Source organism: Vicugna pacos, chromosome 24, assembly GCF_048564905.1.
Source record: "Vicugna pacos chromosome 24, VicPac4, whole genome shotgun sequence".
Classification (NCBI taxonomy): Eukaryota; Metazoa; Chordata; class Mammalia; order Artiodactyla; family Camelidae; genus Vicugna; species Vicugna pacos.
Window position 1 is genome coordinate 27,792,576 of NC_133010.1, and position 19,373 is coordinate 27,811,948.

Sequence of the window (19,373 nt, forward strand, 5' to 3'; positions counted from 1 at the left end):
ATAAAGAAGCAAAATTGAGGATTAGGACTAGTACCAGGTCTGCCTAACTCCAAAGCTCCCAAATGGGGCAAAACAATTTTAAAGAGAACACAGAGAGTCAACTCTGCAGCGTGTGGTGTGTGGCAGAGTCATACCCACTATCAGGAGTCCAGGTGCAAGATTCCAGAATTTGGTAAGCTGGTTGGTGAAACTTCTGATAGCTTGAAATTGGCCAAGTGGAAGGATTCAGAGCACAGAAATTAGTGTTGTTTTGTTTTGTTTTGAGAGGGAGTCTAGCAGTACAGCAAATTCAAGCATTAAAGTCCACTCTCCGCCCTTCCCACCCCCTCTCCTGGTCGTCACCCAGGTGAGAAGGGCTGGCTTATCTTTCTTCCCCTCAACAGCTGCCTGCTCCACCATGAGGGCGGAGTCAGGGTTTCCCACCTGCAGGTGTCAGAGAGCCCCACCCACTGCTCTCCAGCGCCAGTAACCCTCCCCTCACCTGCTGCAAGAGCACAGCACTAAGACCACCTTGCCTGTGTCCCCACCAACAGCAACAGAGCCAGAGACCATGCGCTCCCCCACCCATCTCCCCACCTGGCACCCCAAAGATTCCACAGTCCCCTGTACCCACCCCACCCCAACTCCTGAGATCTCTCCGTGTGCACAGCCACGGTTCCCTGTATCTTCAGCTTCTCTGAATGTCTGCCTTCTTGCTCTAACCTAAATCCAAACCTCCCCAGGGACAACGCTGGTCCCAGCTGTCCTTTCTGGAATAATTCTCACATCACTGGGCCTGGAACTGAGGAAGATGTCCTCCTTACCTCTCCCTACTGCTTCCTCACCATTCTCCCTCCCCCTCCTGAGACCCTCCAGCTTTGACACTCACATCCCAGACTGGCTCCCCCAGCCCTGCTCACTGCTCCCATCCACGACTGCGATGCCTCAGAGCTCTGTGACCTTAGCTGCTGATTTCCTGTCTTCCTCTCAACTCGTGGTGATGTTAACAGGACCCTTTCAACACCTTGGCCTCTCATTTCTTTCCTCCACCCAACCTCAGCCACTCGCTGCCACGCCAATACCCCAGACCTCCTCATTACCAGGAAGTGCAACTTCCCATCACCTCAATGTTCAGGGTGTAACAACCTCCTGGGATCTGACTCTAATGATCTTTCACCACCACCAGGACCTACAGTCCACTGACCTGTGTTCTTCTTGCTCTCCCTCAGCCCTACATTCCAACTTCCCTTCCTCAACAGGTTAAATGCCAAGGCAACGCCTCATCATCACTTGCCCTGAAACCCCTTGCCTTTCCTCGCTTTGTACGATGGCTACACCACACAAGTTAAACCCCGCTCTCCACTAACTCGCCACCTGCCTTTGTACACCTGAATGTGGCTGGAACAAAACACAAAATTCTGACTGATCCTGCTTTAAATTCATTTAAACTCACAATCCTGCATCTTGTGTGGGTGGTTAATGTAGCCCAGAAGCCACCAACATTTCCTAGGCCCACCCACTCTCCCACCATCCCAGCTGACTATCCTTCCTCCCCCCTCCTCTCCAACAAGGACCTTGCTGCTCAGCACTGGGAAAGCTGAAGTCATCAGGAGAGTCTACAGACCACCCCCCGCACCCCATCCTTACAACAAACTATGTCCTCTCTCCTGTTACTCTGCAAGGACCACCTTCATCCTGTGGGAGGCCAATTCCCACTTCCTCCACTTCTGCTCTGCCTCCCATCCCCTCAAGGGCAATTCACCAGCATTCTCTCCTCTCCAGTCTGCATCAGCACTTTTTCCTTCAGTCCTGGGTCATTCCTGGGTCAACGTAAAATATGCTGTTACTTCTTTTATCAGTGCAAAAATAAAACAAAAATAAAAACTCTCCGGGATCCCACTTTCCTCTCTAGCTCTCATCCCAACTTCCCTGCTCCCTGGGGTCAGCCAGCCTCAAGATGGCCCCGAATAACCCCGACACGCGGCACCTGCACTCTCAGGTATCCCTCCACACCGTGTCCACGTGGTCGACAAGCAGCAGCACACGTGAGGGATGGACTGCTGCTTCTAATGATACGTCAAAGACGTTTTAGCTTCTCTGTCTTGACTCACACTCTGGAAGAAGCCAGCTGCCATGTCATGAAGATACTTCAGCATGCCTGTGGAGAAGCCCACGTGGTGAGGAACTGAGGCCTCCTGCCGACAGCCATGTGGGCGAGCCATCTTGGAAGCGGATCCTCCAGCCCTGCCGAACCTTCAGATGACTGCAACCCTGGCCAACATCCTGAGTAAACCCTCATGAGAAACACTGAGCCAGAAGCATCCAGATAAGCCATTCCGGAATTCCAGGTCCATGCATAAATGGTGAGAAACAACTGTTTGCTGTTTTAAGCTACTAAGTTGCAGAGTGATTTGCTATGTGGTACACAGCTGATACATCCACAGTTGACAGAACAATGGCTCAGTAAGTTGCCTTTATTTACTGTCTCCAATTTCTTTACTTCCTCTTTTAAACCCACTCCAATAAGGCTTCTGCCCCTATGCCACCACCCTACTACAACTTGTCAGTAATCGCCACCCTGTCAAACACAATAACCAGCTCTTGGTTCTCATCTTCCTTGGTCTGTTAAGCAGCATTTCATGCAGCAGATCACTTCCTTCTCCTTGAGGTGCTTATTCTCCTTCGTTTCCTGGACACAACCCTCACACAGTTTTCATCCGAATTTTCTGGCCAACTTCTCAGGTTCCTCTGTCAGTCCCACCACCCACTTAGGGCTGGAGTGTCCTAGGGCTCACCCCGTAGCCCCTTCTCTGCTCTGTCTGCCCTCATTCCTTTGGTGATCTCAGAAGTCCTTTTCACAGAGCCCTACAACGGCCTTGCTGACCAAAGTGTGGTCCCAACACCGGCAGCAGCATCAGCTGAGTGTTTGTTATCTCTGGCTCCACTGAAAACCAACCAAATCAGAATCTACATTTTAACAGGACCAGCAGAGGGTTCACACGCATACTAAGGTTTGAGACGCACCTCCGCTGTGATCTGGTACCCATCGCTGGAGCTTGGCCCGAGGACCTGAGCAGTACTGTTCCGTCTGAAATGCTCTTCCCCAGACAGCTAGACACTTGCTGCCTTACCTCATTCCAGACTTTGCTCTTTTGTAAGCATTTTGGGAGGTCTGTTTCGATCACCTTGTTAAAACTGCAAACCTCCTGCTATCACCACTTCCACCACGCTCCCCGTCACACTTCTCTATATTACCTTTCTCCACGGCATTCATAATCTTGTCTGTGTTACAGTTACTTATTTATCATATTTATTTTCTGTCTACCCCTAGTATAATGCAAATACTTGAGGGCCAAGATTTTCATCTGTTTTCTTCAGCAGTGTGTCCCAAATCCCAGAAGAGAGCCGAGACACAGCAGGTGCACAATAAACGTTTGTTGAAAAAAGTCTAGTTTTCAATAGTTTCTTCAGGGACCTGATAATCAACTCTGTGGCTCATGTGCCCCTGAAATCACTTCCCCCATCAGCACGGTTATTCATGACTGTAATCTCTCCCCCTTGCCTACCCGGAATTTCCTAAGTATACTTGAGAATAAGCCTCTACTCTTTCACTAGAGGCTTTAACCAAGCCCCTCAACATGCTGATACCACCCTCCCACCGAGACTCATGATTTTTTAAAGATAATTCAGAACTCCAATTTTTCTCGCCCCTTCAAATTTCTCATTTCTTAAACATTCTCATTCCCTCTTCCTCCCCACTCCTTTAACCAAAGGTGGCTGACAGCACGGGTGTGGCCAGCCCCAGCTAAGGAGCACTGCCGTAAAACACACACCAAACTTGCGAGATCTAGTATGAAGACAAGACACAAAACAGTTAATAATTCTCACACTGATTACGTATTGACACAATGTTTTACAAATACTGACGTAAATAAACTGCACTGAGAAAACTGATTTCACCTGCTTCATTTTACTTCTTAATACGGCTACTAGAAAATTCTCAATGACATATGTGGCTCCCATTATATTTCCATTACATAGCTCTGTTCTACACCAGCTCCAAATAGAATGATTCCTTCCTCCTTGGGAGGAATTCTTCCCCTAGTCTTTGTTTTAACAAGCAGGAGCCGGGGAAAGAAGGTGGAGGAACGCATACACAATTAAAAAGAGAAACTAAATAAAATCTCCACAATGCTTTGAAATTATCACGTTCATCTTCATTTGAAATAAAAAATTTTAAGATATTTTTCAAAGACATATCTAATAAATAGCGTGTATTTAAGTGATGTCAAAATACAACATTATCACTATCTGTAAAAATTCATCTAAGTTCAACTATAACTTAGAGTGATTCATGTACTTTTCTCAGTGTCCTATACTTTAATAAAATATTTTAAAGCATAATGTTACCACCACATTAATTTTATCCAAACCAAATGATTCTGTGTTTAAAGAAAAAGAAGTTTCTTGCTTTTGCATGCTTTCTAAAATTCTAAAGGAGTGAAATAAAAGCACCCTCGGCCTTGCATTTCCTCCCTTTGGAAGTCAGTGTTCAGTGCCTGACCATTTAAACGCTGCTCCTTGGAGCCTCCTTAGCAACCTTCTGTAACTTCTCATGGGCTGCAGAATTCTCCCAATGTCCCATTCTTAAAAGGGCCTATGTCCCTTCTAAAACAAAGAAATGTAAAACAGAAAACTTAACACGCTTTTTCAGTAGGAATTTTAAGGAGGTTTCACAATCTCCTTCAATTCTTTTGCCAGCTCCTTTCCCTACACATTCTGCTTTCCTCCCTCCCCAGGTAAAGTCACATCAGTTGACTATGACCTCTGTAGAAACAACAGTGGACACCCCCAACAACACCTGGCAGTCATTACTAAAGGCCATACCTACAGGCCCGTGCCATGAGAGGGCCACTTCACAAATACAGGGTGTTGATCCATTTTTAATTAATTTATTAAATTTCCTTCATGCATAAGCTGCATAACTGTAGCAGAATAATATATTTGAAAATAACTTACAAGAACTATCTAATTTTATTAACCATGCAGAAAGAAAAAATAACATTCTAAGATTCATAAACCAAAGTTCCTATCAGTAACAGCTAAAGGAAACAGGTACCACTGCTTCCAGAGTGAAGAGGGGATGTTGGTGTCCAAAGCATACACCAGCTTAGGGCCACTACCCAGCCTCTTGTTCGATGCCTCACCCAGGAAGATGTCACTTTCTCCCACCTTTTCCCTCCGGGCTTGACTGTGAAATATGGGGGTGGCCACCAGAAAAGAGGAAGGAGCTCATCTCACACAAGAAAAGAACTGAGACATATTCATACAGTCAACACAATCACCAGTGCAGAATGGAGAGACTGTCCGGCATGGTCTTCTTAATGTGACTCCAATCATTTATAAAAGGGAACGAGACATACTACCCCACCCCAACCCTCTACTTCACACAGACATCAGCATCTCTCTGTTCCCCCATCCAAGGAGAGTTTTACTTTTGCCAGTCCAGCTGAAACAAAAACTTCATTTCCTTTCCCGTCCTGCCCCTGACCCCCTGAGGACTGAGGAGTACCAAACAAAAGGGGGGACTAACCCCAAGCAAGATGCTGTGGGGCCCTCCCAGGCACAAAAGCTCCTCTGTGTCCTCCGTTTCTTTTTTGTAGGAAAAAAAGGCTTTGGCTCCTTAGGCCTTCCCCAAGTCCCCAAGAGCAGGCTCTGGCAGTCAGTGATCAGGACAACAGAGTCCAGGACCCCTAGTTCCCCCTGAAGGGACAGAGGTGGTTGTAACCTGATGCCAATCTTCGGGAGTTTCTGTAGAAACTAAGGCCCCTCACCAGGTGGAGGATGGTGACGACACGCCGACCACAAGCATGCAGACCCCAGACAGGCTGGAACCGGATGTGGAGACTCCCAAAACATCACCCCGTCACCTCACCACCAACCAATCAGAAGGTCCACAGGCCATTCATGTGTCCGTCACCCTCCTCCCCTGGCAACGCCTTTAAAACCCTCGCCTGAAACCCATCGGGGAGGTCGGGGCTTTTGAGCACGAGCCGCCTGTTCTTGCTTGGCGCCTGCAAATAAACCCTTACTGTGCTGTAATCACCAGCCGTCAGAGTTTGGCTTTCTGTACCAGGGGCACATGACCCCTTGCTCAGCAACACAGTTTCTAGAATAGAGACAAAAGGAAGACCCAGGTCTCTTCAGCAAATGGTGTTGGGAAAACGGGACAGCAGCATGTAAAACAATGAAGCTAGAACACTCCCTTACACCATACACAAAAATCAACTCAAAATGGATCAAAGGCTTAAACATAAGACAAGACAGAATAAACCTCCTAGAAGAAAACACAGGCAAAACATTATCTGACATACATCTCAAAAATGTTCTCCTAGAAGAAATAAAAGCAAGAATAAACAAATGGGACCTAATTAAACTTACAAGCTTTCGCACAGCAAAGGAAATCATAAGCAAAACAAAACAACAACCTGTCAAGGGCTTGATTTCATATGACTTAATAAGAAAAAAAACAAACAACCCAATCCAAAAATGAGCAGAAGACTTAAGCAAGCAATTCTCCAATGAAGACATACAAATGACCAACATGCACATGAAAAAATGCTCAATATCACTAATTATCAGAGAAATGCAAATCAAAACTACAATGAAGTTATCACCTCACACCAGTCAGAATGGCCATCATTCAAAAGTCCACAAATGATAAATGCTGGAGAGGGTGTGGAGAAAAGGGAGCCCTCCTACACTGCTGGTGGGAATGAAGTTTGGTGCAGCCACTGTGGAAAACACTCTGGAGATTCCTCAAAAGACTAGGAATAGACTTACCATATGACCCAGGAATCCCACTCCTGGGCTTGTATCCAGAAGGAAATCTACTTCAGGATGACACCTGCACCCCAATGTTCACAGCAGCACTATTTACAATAGCCAAAACATGGAAACAGCCTAAATGTCCACCAACAAATGACTAGATAAAGAAGTTGTGCTGTATTTACACAATGGAATACTACTCAGCCATAAAAAAGACAACATAATGCCATTTGCAGCAACCTGAATGTCCCTGGAGAATGTCATTCTAAGTGAAGTAAGCAAGAAAGAGAAAGAAAAATACCATATGATATCACTTATATGTGGAATCTTAATAAGAGAGAGAGAGAGAGGGACAAATGAACTTATATATAAAACAGAAACAGACTCAGAGACATAGAATACAGACTTGTGGTTGCCATAGGGGAGGGGAGTGGGAAGGGATAAACTAGGAGTTCGAGATTTACAGACAGTGACTGGTATATATAGAATAAACAAGTTTATACTGTATAGCACAGGGAAATATATTCAATATCTTGTAGTAGCTCAGTGAAAAATATGAAAATGAATATAGGTATATTCATGTATGACTGAAAAACTGTGTTATACCAGAAATTGACACAACATTGTAAACTAACTATAAGTCAATAAAAAAAAAATATTGAAAATAATTTTAAAAAAGAAAGACCCAAGACCAATGTACAGGAAGGAAAGGAATGGGGCAAGGAAAAAGGAAACCAGCAGCCTGGTCTTAGACTCTCATGTGGAGTGGAGAATCTGTGTACTTGCTGAAATGGAAAGAAAGCAGAGAGAAGAGAAGGTGAGAGACAGGAGGGGCTCTTGGGAAGGTGAGGTGGGCAGGGTGGGGTGGTTTTTTTTGAGGGTGGGTGTTAAGCTGAAGGTTCCAGGGTAGCTAAAGGGATCGGGGTGGGGGTTAAGAATTTTAAAGATATCTTAATAATTTTATTAAGTGTTGCAATAACCTATAAAATGGATCTACCACAATATCTTTTGAGAGATACTTCTTAAATACTTTTCATTGCTACACTGCGCTTGTCTGCTACTCTGTGTACGCAGTCAGCAAGGTAGGGTCTCAGAACTGACCACTTGAATTCAAAACCTATGGAAAGAGAATAAAACCAGGTAACAGAGTGGCTTGATCAAACAAGCTGAGGTTCTGTTCTCCTATTCAGCTATGTGACATTTTCACGTGTAGCCTTTTGTTAAGATTATTAATAAACTGACCGTTCTTTCTGTTCGTTTTATAAAGGCATTTCTCTTGTAGCCTGAGAATTCCCGAGGACAGCACTGTGTCCTGATGTCCAGCTCGGAGTCTGTCAGTGGCAAGTGCTTGGTAAGTGACGGCTGAATAAAGTAAAGTTTTTACATTTCAACCCATAATTCCTCGTCTCTTTCACAACTCTTTTCATTTTCCTAAGATCCCTTTCTATTTATCCGTGAGAATTTCCCCCAGATAATAAACTCACACCACAGGCAAGATGCCTATTAATTATCCACACATGTGAAGGCCGCAATCTATAAAACTGTCTTATGAACTTTCTTCGTCTCAAGAAAAATAGGCAGTTATGTCATATAAAACCTCTATGTACAAAAACGTGGGAGTCCAACAAGTCAAGTCAGTCACCAAATCCTCGTTGGAAACTCCTTTATACCTTTTAACTTTATATTCTAAAAAGTACTCTTGCACTGAAGTTGACACTCTACATAGAAAATGACCCTGAGGGGAAAGAAAAAACAGCTCCAAGGCAGTTCCACCAGGTCAGACTGAAGTTTGTTTCAACACAACATCGGCAGATACTCTCTCAAAAGTCTCGTATTTGGCATTTAACTATTTCAATATTGTCTCATAAAGCAATCTGAAATAAATTATTTACCTAGTTTGGGAGATTACTCCACTCTCCGGCTCTAAGTTCCATGAAACCAACTTCTAAAAAGAAACAGCAGGAGTACAAGAACCATATCACAATAAAAGAGTCAAAAAAAAAAAAAAAGAGAGAGAGAGAGAGAGAAAGAAAAAGAAACAGCCAGAAAATGAAATGAGGGGCATCAAGCTGGAAATAAAGAAGTAAAGTTATCTCTGCTCACAGATGACAAGATCCTGTGCACGGAAAATCCTACGGAATCTACTAAGAAACTACTAACCCTAATACAGGAGGTCAGGATACAAACACCAACTGAACTTCTAAATACTTGCAATGAACAGTCCAAAAATGAAGCTAAGAAAATAATTCCACATGTAACTACATCAGGTCAACTAACTTTTGACAAGGGTACCAAGACCACTCAATGAAGAAAAACAGTCTCTTCAGGAAAGTGCTGAACAACTGGATATCCACACGCAAAAGAATGATGCTGGACTCTTACTTCGCACCATATCCTATAATTAATTAAAAACAGATCAGAGACCAAAGTTAAGAGCTAAAATATGAAAGTCTCAAAAGAAAATATAGAGGCAAATGTTCATGATCTTGGATTAGGCGACGGAGTCTTAGATATGCAGCAAAACAAGAGGTAACAAAAGAAAAAAACAGACCAGACTTCAACGAAATTAAAAGCTTATCTGCTTGAAAGGATACCATCAAGAAAGTGGAAAGAAAACCTACAGACTGAAGAAAATACTTGCAAGTTGTATCTGACCAGGGACTTAGATTTAGAATACATAAAGAACTATTAAAACTCAATAATAAAAAGACAAATAACCCAATTTAAAAATGAGCAAAGATCCAAACAGACATTTACAGAAAGATGTACAAATGGCCAACAAGCAAGTGAAAACATGCTCAACACATCACTAGTCATTAGGGATGCAAATCAAAACCATAAGATGCCATTTCACACTCACCAGGACGGCTAGAATCAAAAAGTCAGATGATAAAAGATACTGGCAAGGATGTGGAAAAATGAAAACTTTCATACTGGAGCTACTTTGGTAAATAGTTTGGTAATTCCTCAAAAGTTAAAACACAAGAGTTACCAGCTGACCCAACAATTCTGCTCCTATGCATACCCAAGAGAAATGAAAACTTGCACCCACACAAAACCTTGTACAGGAATGTTTGTATGAACCTTATTCATAATGGCCCAAAGGTGGAAATGACTCGTATGTCCACCAATTGCTGAATGGATAAGAACGAAATATAGTACATTCATACAGCTGAACATTCAGAAGTAAGAGGGAATGAAGTATTGATACATGCTATAACACAGATGAAGCCTGAACACATTACGGCAAGTGAAAATCAGTCAGTCATAAAAGACCACGTGTTCTATGATGCACTTATATGGAATGCCCAGAATAGGTGAATCTATAAAGACAGAAAGTTAATTAATGGCTGCTCAGGGTGGGGGTGGCTCGTGGGGGGATGGGAGATGATAGCTAAAGGGTACCAAGTTTCTTTTAAAGGTGACAAAATGTTATAAAAGTGATTGTGGATGGTTGCATAATTCTGTAAATACATCAAAAACCAATAAATCGCATACTTTAAACGGCTGGTTGACTTGTAGTCTGTGAATAACATTTTAATAAATCTCTCACAAACAAATTAATCATCAGAAGAAATTAGGTGATTATCACAACGCCAAGCAAATTATCTAATTTTACTGATAATGGGTTTTTGTTCTCACTCTGTCTCACAGTATCTGCCAAAGACAGTAACAGCTCTACCAAATTGAAGGAAGACGTCAAAAGACACCACTCTCTTCATCAGCCTCTGTCTGGTTAACCTGCGCACCTCACACTGCCAGCCCCCCCAGAGGCCACACTGACAGAGCTCTGTGACAACTACTAGCCACGAGCAGGCTACCTACTCTTCAGGTCTCCGTGCATCAGGGCCCCCGGGTAGGGGAGCTGTAGGCTTACCACAGGTCAGTTGGGTCTGTTCCCAAATCAGTTATGTATTTATGTGATTACAAAAACAATTTAATCAAATGATGCATAACCTGATGAAATATGAATGCATAAATACCATCCCCCTTCAAACTATAAGCAAATAGCAAATGAAGAATATATATCAAAATAAGAATGATCTTATGAAATAGAAGAAAATTTCAGAAAGAAACGCTTCTTCCCTTGAAGAGAAACTGGACTTACACCCCATCTTTACTACAGCATAAGACCTGGCACCACCTTGTCTCCCTCCATCTCCTGCAGCCCCCTCACTGTCTCCATGCTCAGACATCCTGCTGTTCTGTCAGTCTCAAACATAGCTTGCTCTCTCAGAGTCCTCGCTGTGATGTCCTTTTGCCTGGAAAGTTCCACCCTATATCTAAACCCTTTCCATCAGCCTAACTAACCCCTTAAAGCCAAATTTGTCACTTACACAAAGATGCATGTATCCCTAAGAGTAGCATATAACAGATGCTCAATGAATAAGTCAACATTATTCTGTATACAGGGGAAGAGATGTCTAGAAGAATATTCTAAACAGTTGTTCTAACTAAATGTTAGGGTAAGAAGTTATTTTTACATTCTTCTCTGTATCTTTCTGTGATGTTTTAATTTTTAAAATAAGCAAACATTTCTACAAATGAATGAAGGTACTTTGAAAAGGAAATAAAAATTTGGCCCCTTCCCACTTTGATCCTATCAGCACTGTATTATCTGTGCTGAAAAATTCTGTTTTATTTTCTTAAAAACATTTAAAATTTAAACTATTCATTAAGGCAGATTGATATGGCCCCTGGATAAGGCAAATTATTAAGAAAACTTTCTACTCTATTATCAAAGTACTTAGAAGTGCATAAGTTACCTGAAAAATAAACTTTCTGCTCCTTTAAGAATAAAATGTTTACTCCCAGATAATTTGGCTACTCTGAAATCCTTTGCCAGACATATATACAGTATAACTGTCACTGGTCTTTAAATACAGTAAAAACTATACAAACGAACTCTACTTGATATAAATTTTGTATCCTATGGTCAGTGTTCCCTGTATTTAAGACATCTATGACTGCACCACAGAAAGGTCACTTTGGTAATGTATGTTACCTGAGACAGAGAAGAGAAGGGGCTGGGGAGGGGGAAAGAGAGGAGCTGTCATACTGTGCCCCACCCCGAGTCTACAACTGATGACACAGGAAATCTAAGTGGAGATTATCCACTTATCACATCATCAATCTCTCACTACCACCCTCTACTAATACTGACACTCAGATGTAACAACTAAAAGGAGACAGAATTTACTATGAGGACACATACAACCGTTTCCAGACCATATAAGTTAATGTCGCCCATGTAAATTCAGGCATGTTTGGGGTCTTCAATCCAAAAAGACAGGAAGGAGAATGTGACCATACTTCCTGTTCCTTCCAGTTTCCTCCAAAGGAGAAAATGCTGCTGCTACCAGCAGTTACTCTTCCAGTTCTTTTAAAGAACACGTATCATCACTTTAACTGTCATACAATTTCATTTAGAAATCCCTTAAAGTAAGGTTTAAGATCAGACAAAGCCTCCCACTAAAAGAGCAGATCTGATAGTAACACCCTTTTGTTTCTGCTAGCTATTCGTGGATTTACTTAGTTTGGTATCAAATACTATTTTCACAATCATATAAAACAGGCTCACTAAATGGCAGCTGAAGTTGTACACTGATGCAAATATGTTTGTAAAAATAGTACATACATTCATCTTAGATTTTTGAGTTACTTTTGAAACTAATTGAGGGCTATCAAACATTAAAAGAGAGGTTACTCATCCAACAATCACCATGAGTCTACATGAGCCAGAAATTTAAAAAAAAAAAGTACAGGGGGCTGATTCAGCTAAGGACAAAAAGGGGTGTTTTTTCATATTATACTCTGTGTTAAAGCAGCGAACATCTACATACTACCTTTGGCAATTTATGTTAGGCTGCTCAGGACACATGGAAATTTTTCATATAGTCCAGTTTGTGTCAAACTATATATAACCATAACGGAGCAAGTCCCAATACTAATGCTAATGTATTTCCAGGCTCATTCTCAAAATCTTTGGGTTCTCCCAGTGAGCAGACTAATTCTAGGTCAGACTTCCCAGGACGTTCAAATATAGAGCAGAATTCTTGAGCCGTTCTGAGTAATTCAGAATCAGACTAAAGTGCAGTGCGGACCCTCCCTTCACCTAATGATGGAGCTGGAGGTTCACAGCCTGCGTTTGTTCAGTCCTTTGCCTGGTTCCCATCCAGCAGGAACGTAACGGCAGGACTGAAAGAGTCATAGGCGAGAGGCATATACAGAATAAGGAGACACTCTACCATTTCACTGTCCCAAATGGGGCACAAGATCTTCAGCATTATGCAAATACCTGATGGCAGAGAAGTAAAGGCTGGAAAAGCACAAAGTTAAGAAAGCTGGGAGACATGGTTCTGCAACAAACTGGCTACATGGCCCTGGGCAAGCTACTGAACCTCTCCACACTTCAGCTCTCACTTATAAAACGCAAACAACAGCATCCACTTCATAAATCAGTTGTGAGAGTTAAATTAGCTTATGTCTATAACGTACTCAGCTTACAGTAAGCTGTATTTTTAAAAGATGCAGGTGGGAATTAAACAGTGTGATTACTTACACACGGTACACATGAATTTTACTTCTAAGATGTGTACGTGAATCTTTCCAATAGTTTCCCTCAGTAAAGCTTAAATTTTTGCTACGATTTTTGCTATGATTTTTACAAACCAGCTCTATTAATATTGAAGTATTGACAAAAATTATTTAACTTTCTATAATGCTTTAACCAATTCCGATTAAAATTCAGCTAATCCAACAAAACAGGACTGTTCTGGTTACTCATTTAACCTTTCTTCCTGCTAAAGGAAAAGGGCCTCTGAGCGCTACACAATTAACAGTGGTTAATAGAAGATAGAATGTGACGAAATCTGGAAAGCTAAAAACAATGAAAAAGTTTCAATTAAGATACTTGGAAACTCAAATCTTTTACTGTTTTTGTATTTTTAAGTGCTTAGCCATTTTCCTCAAATATGACTATAACCCACAAAACTGTTTAAATAATGGCAGCAGGTAAACTGGGAGTGAAAGTTCTCCTAAACTGTGGATCGGGACTGCTCCTCTCACAGGCAAATCCCAACAAGCACGGGTCGGGCGCTCGAGAGTTTATGAACTGCCAGTCCGAGCTGTGAGCCACTCCTAGAGGGGAGGTCGCGGGAGGATCACCAACCATGTACATTGTAGGTCCTCCTCAAAGCCAAAGAAACAGAACACACATCAGTGGGGGCTGGGGCTGGGGGCTGCGGAGGGAATGACTACAAGGGGGATGGGGGCATCCTGGGAGCGCTGGAACTTGATTGTGGGGATGTTGTTTGCCAGCACTTGGAACTATAACTAAAAAGGTTAACATTTACTGTATGTAAATTATATCTTCAAAAAACAAAGAGTTGTAAGAAAAAGTAAATTACTAACTAAAGTCAAAATTTTTCATGTCTTTCAAAACAAATTGTATGAAAGATTTCCCTTCATGAGTTCAAATGCTGGAAAATACTAGTATAATTCAGTATAAGGAAAATTTTTCCAAAGAGTGAGGAATAAAGTAAAACACCTAATTTTAAGCAACACTGAGCTATTCTTGAGATACAAGATCTCATAAAAGTTAACCAAATGCCCATGTATGACCTCCTTGCTTTCTCCAAAGTTATAATTTTGGTTGGTTTTTATGAATATAGGGAAAGCATTAAAAAGAATACTTACGTAAAACTAGAAAATAATTCATGATTTTTATGTACTAGGAAAACTTAAAGACGGTCAAGCACTGTGTCAGGAAGATAAAGCGACAATGTCTCCCAGGCTCCTGGTGGGGCTATGAGCCTCAAGGAAATAAGACTGAGAACGTGCTGTGCTCATCAGGCCAGGCTTTGTGCTAAGCGCCCTACTTGCCCAACAACCCACCTTTCAGATGAGGCGAGAGGTGAGAAGAAAAGGGGGGAGCGTGGACTGAGCTCGGGCACAAATGCCCCTACCTGCCTCTCCCCACAACAGCCCATCCAACCGAGAAGGGCTGGGGCACTCCGGCGTCACGACGTGGTACCCAATGAGATACCTGACCCCAGCCAGCGTCTTTCCTACTCCTATGCGTCTGCACAACTGGCCAGCAGCCCTGTCTTGGACTGGACCCAATTTCAGTGAGAGCTTGATGGGGCTGTTAACTTACAAAAGGAACTGGGACTCTCTTTTCTCAACAGAATAACAACAGAGGGTGAAAAGCAACCACCTTCCAATCCAGCATACCTCACACTCAAAAATGACCCTGCCTTCTCACAGACAAAACAGACTGGCTTAGATCTGATTGTGTATCAAGGATTTCCTCAACTTCCGCTGTCTACCTCAGGGCTCTGGTTTCACCTCTCTCTACCCTTAATGTTGTTTCTCAGGAAGAAGTACCTCTGCCCTGCGGGCCCCAGCCCAACAGTTCTCAAACCGGTTAGTTTTAGGATCCTTTAACACTCAAAAATTATTAGGGCATCCAAGGAGTTTTTGTTTACATGAGCTATAATCCTTCAAACATTTACTGTATTACAAGATAAAACTGAGAAAATTTGATTCAGTCATTCAAATTAAACTGTTTGGCTATAATATTAAACATGTTAATACGTCTTAGTAACATTTTTATAAAAAGAAACTCCCAAAATTTTCAAAAAAAAAAAGTGAGAGGGGTGGTATTGTTTTACATTTCTGCAAAACTCTTGAAGGTCATGCTTAATGAAAGCCGGCTGCATCTGCCCTCAGCTTCTGCAGTCAGTCTGGTATGACCGTCCTGCTGTGCAGTCACGCTGCCTCCGAAGGGCCCCCGTACACTCACTACACTGTCCACTCACGAGAGAATGAGACAAAAGGGCAAACAGTGCCTAAGTACTACTCTGAAAACAGCCTGACTGTGAAAGGGTGCCACGAACCCCCAGAGCCTTCGCCTCACACTCAGAGAACCACTGTTCTATAGTCAAGCCATCTCTAGACGCCAGACGAGTCTGGTTCCGGCGGATACCCACTCCCTCACGTGGACTCGGGTCTCCCTCTCTCTCCTCCCTTACTACCTCCATCAGCACCAAATGCACCATCTTCCTCAACCTAACAACGAAACAAAACTTCCTACTTAAACTGTTTCCTCCTCGCAAGTCAAACTTCTTGAAAACATTCCCACTACCTCTGTTGCCCCCCTTTTTATTATTTTAATCACCGAAGTAATACACTCTCATTAATATTTTAATCACCAAAGAGACATTCTCATTTCAAAAAACTCCAAACGACGTAGATAAATCACCATCCACAATCCCAGTCTCCTTCCCAGAGTTCATAACCACTGTTACCCCCCAAAATACCCCCAAACCATTTTGTCAACTAAGTATCAGATTGAACTTTTTATTTCTTGTGATTTTTTTCCTTTACAAATAGTTATACAAAAAAAATTCTGAAGGGCAATTCTGTTTAGGTTCCAATTCTTTTCGTGACCTGAGTTATGGATCAAAGGATAAGAGCTATCACGTCGGAGATAAAATGAAGTGACATTCCTACACAAAGCAAGTCCTAAACAAAATGTTAAAACCATACTGATTTTATGGCAACACAATATAGTAAGAATAAAAAAAAAAATAGTAATAATGAGACTTACATCTATGCCTTGTATGTAAAGTCCTCACATTTCATTACCTAACTGCAGATGAATGCTGATTATATTTGTATCATTTTGATATAGATAATAGCATCTTTAGGGTTTATGAAACATTTTCACCTATATTATCTCTTTAAAATTTCATGACCCATAAGGTTAATAGAGATTACCATTAACATTTTATAAATAAGAAAGCCAAAGTTCTGAAAGAAAATATTACTTGCTCAAAGTTACATAGCTAGATACCCTAAAACTGAAATCAGATAAAAACAGTACCATTAAGAGAAAGAGAGCGCACGTGAAGTATGCAAATTACAGGCTATTATGCCTCATGAATATGGACTCAAAGCTTCTCAAGCAAATATTAGCAAACAGAATTTAATAATATATAAGAAGAATTATGCAAAATGACCAAGTAGGGTTTATGCCCAGGATGCAAGACTGGTTCAATATCTGAAAATCACCAATGTAATCTATCTAATAAACAAGCAAAAGAAGAAAAATTGCATGCGCCTATCAATCTGTGCAGAAAAAGCATTTGGAAAAAACTCAGCACCTATTGATAATAAAACCTCAGAAAAAAAAATTACATAGCTAGAGAGACACACACAAGAAACCACAGAAAGAACTTGTATCTATTATTCAAATCAAATCCCACTCATTTATATCATATTGAACAATATATTAAAAATTCTCTCAACATAAAAATATTAAATTCTTGCCCACTTTAATAGCTAATTTGGAAAAAATTATCTCCACTTCCAAAGTTGAATAGAAAATACAAAATATTAAATTCTTGCCCATTTTTACAGCTAATTTGGAAAAAATTATCTCTACTTCCAAAGTTGAATAGAAAATACAAAAACACAATGAAAAACTTCCAAATGCAAAAAAATAATAAATTACTTTTGCTTCTTTATTATACAATACAATCCATTAGGAAGCTTGCATTTTACTTAAAATAACAATTAAAATTTAATAAAACCTACATCAACATGTAGATATACTATAAAAAAAAAAAAATAACTTCCTAAATCCTTAATCAGGCACTGTCATTAACAGAAGACCTAAGACTCCTAATGTAACGATGATGCAAAAGCTCCGGAAAAGAGCACCACACATACTTAACTCATGATGCCCTCGCGTTTCAGTGTCGCCCTCGAAATGTCCTCAGGGGACACATGGAGTCACGTGCAAATTCCTTAAATGTCACAATCAGGGTTCGGAATTAAATTATTTGTTATTAAAAAATAATAAACCTACTTATACAAATGACAAAGCATGACGAAGTCTTTACTGAGTTTACTGAAACATTTTCCAAATCCCTGTTTTTGCCTGTATCAAGGCAGCTCCACAAGTCCAGCACGTTTGAATGATTTATTTTGACACGTAGACTGGATGACAAAAAAACTGAACTCAAACTATTTCTTATTAGGAGCTCTGAATCTTCGCTAAATCTGTTTCACAAATAATAACACAGGAAAATTTTAAACTATGATTAAGCTGATCTTTATAACACACGCTGATGTTTTAAATATATGGTCAAGAAAACTGATTTTTCTTCACATTTTACTCTCCCTAAATGGAAAAGATACATGCCTGCTCTCAACACATCCTCATCAGAAGACCAAAGACCCAATGTGATAGTTCAATACTTCAAGTCAGTCCAAAAAGGACTGCAAAGCTGCTTCACTAGGAAATATTTGATCATTTCTCTTACCTCTGCTTCTGTACAATGTGAATATCCCAATTTACCTGTAATAAAAACACAAAAAGTTACTTTCAGAGGATTTTGGCTTTTTTTTATCATAAAGAATATTTGAGCTATTCTGACTATAGCTTCATTATGTCTATGAAAATCTATACAAACAAAAGGTGCTAGAATGATCAAACATTCTAGAAGGTCCTGTTTAGAGGTTTAAGTTTAAATAGGCCCATAAAAAAATAATAAAAAGATGGGAATAATATGCTTAATTATGATAAGGTGTAAAACACATGCACATATTTAATATGCATCTATATAAATTAATGGAAGTAAAGCAAAAATATTTTACCTTGGTTTCTTTTTGAAATATCTTAAATGTTTTAAAGGCATTTAAAAGGTAACTTTTAAAATACTCTGAAATGCCTTTAAAAACTTTTAAAAGACTCTTGGGCTTGTCCCCAAATATATTTCCAGTTTAAAGATACAATGATCATTTCAATTAAATCAGAAATGTTTCAAGCTCCTATTTACTTTAATATACGATGGTTGTTTTTCTTTAAGATGTTAACAGACAAAATCATATAATTAATGTAATAATTCTAATCAATAGAGGAATACCGGACTGAACTATATTTGGCTGCACCACCATTAACAGTTTCTCCATCACTGAGACATAATACCAAGGAACATGTATAGTTATATATTTCTGTCAATTAGGGTGATTAAAACATACTTTATAAATTAAAAAAAGTTATTTTAAAGGAGAATCATTTATTTGTTTGTTTGTTTGTTTGTTTATTGGGTGGAGGTACTTAGGTGTTTTTTTTTAACAGAGGTACTGGGGATTGAACCCAGGACCTCATGCATGCAAAGCACATGCTCTACCACTGAGCTACACCCTCCTCTATTAAACAGTTTAAATAAAAACAATAAATAACATATCTACATTGGGTACTAAAGAATTTAATTTCCCCAGCCTCTATTTCTTGAGTTTCATTGTCCTAAGTTCAAATACACATTTACGTCTACCTCCTTCCTCTACCCAAAGCTACCCTCCCACCGAGCTACCTCCTTCCTTTCCCCAGCCTAGTGCCCCCACACCTCGCCTGCGGGGGTTGTCCCATCAGTCTGTGGTTGTTTCTATGCTTAGACAGAACGTACATACCTTAGACTCTACAATGATACCACCAAAAAAATCATAAATAATGTTTTTATTTTTCATCTTAAGAGTTGGGAAGCATATAAAGA

At 40.6% G+C, this 19,373-nt stretch overlaps 1 protein-coding gene and 1 non-coding gene across 14 annotated transcripts in view; both read right to left on the bottom strand.

Annotated features, from left to right (window-relative positions):
* The window catches only part of SPIRE1 (spire type actin nucleation factor 1), a 156,361-nt gene that overhangs the window by 119,162 nt on the left and 17,826 nt on the right, over nt 1-19,373 (bottom strand). For 12 of the 13 annotated variants that reach the window (XR_012063947.1, XR_012063948.1, XM_072949323.1 and 9 more), the window contains exon 2: nt 18,141-18,175. The exons of the other annotated variant lie outside the window; for it this stretch is intronic. Coding sequence is in view for 7 of the 12 variants with exons in the window: in XM_072949323.1 (XP_072805424.1) it covers nt 18,141-18,175 (35 nt within the window). In the remaining 5 variants the exon portion in view is untranslated. The remainder of the gene's footprint in view (nt 1-18,140; nt 18,176-19,373) is intronic. 13 annotated transcript variants of the gene reach the window in all.
* Nucleotides 18,956-19,028, bottom strand: TRNAA-UGC (transfer RNA alanine (anticodon UGC)). Its single transcript has one exon. It is a non-coding gene; the product is annotated as a tRNA-Ala (tRNA).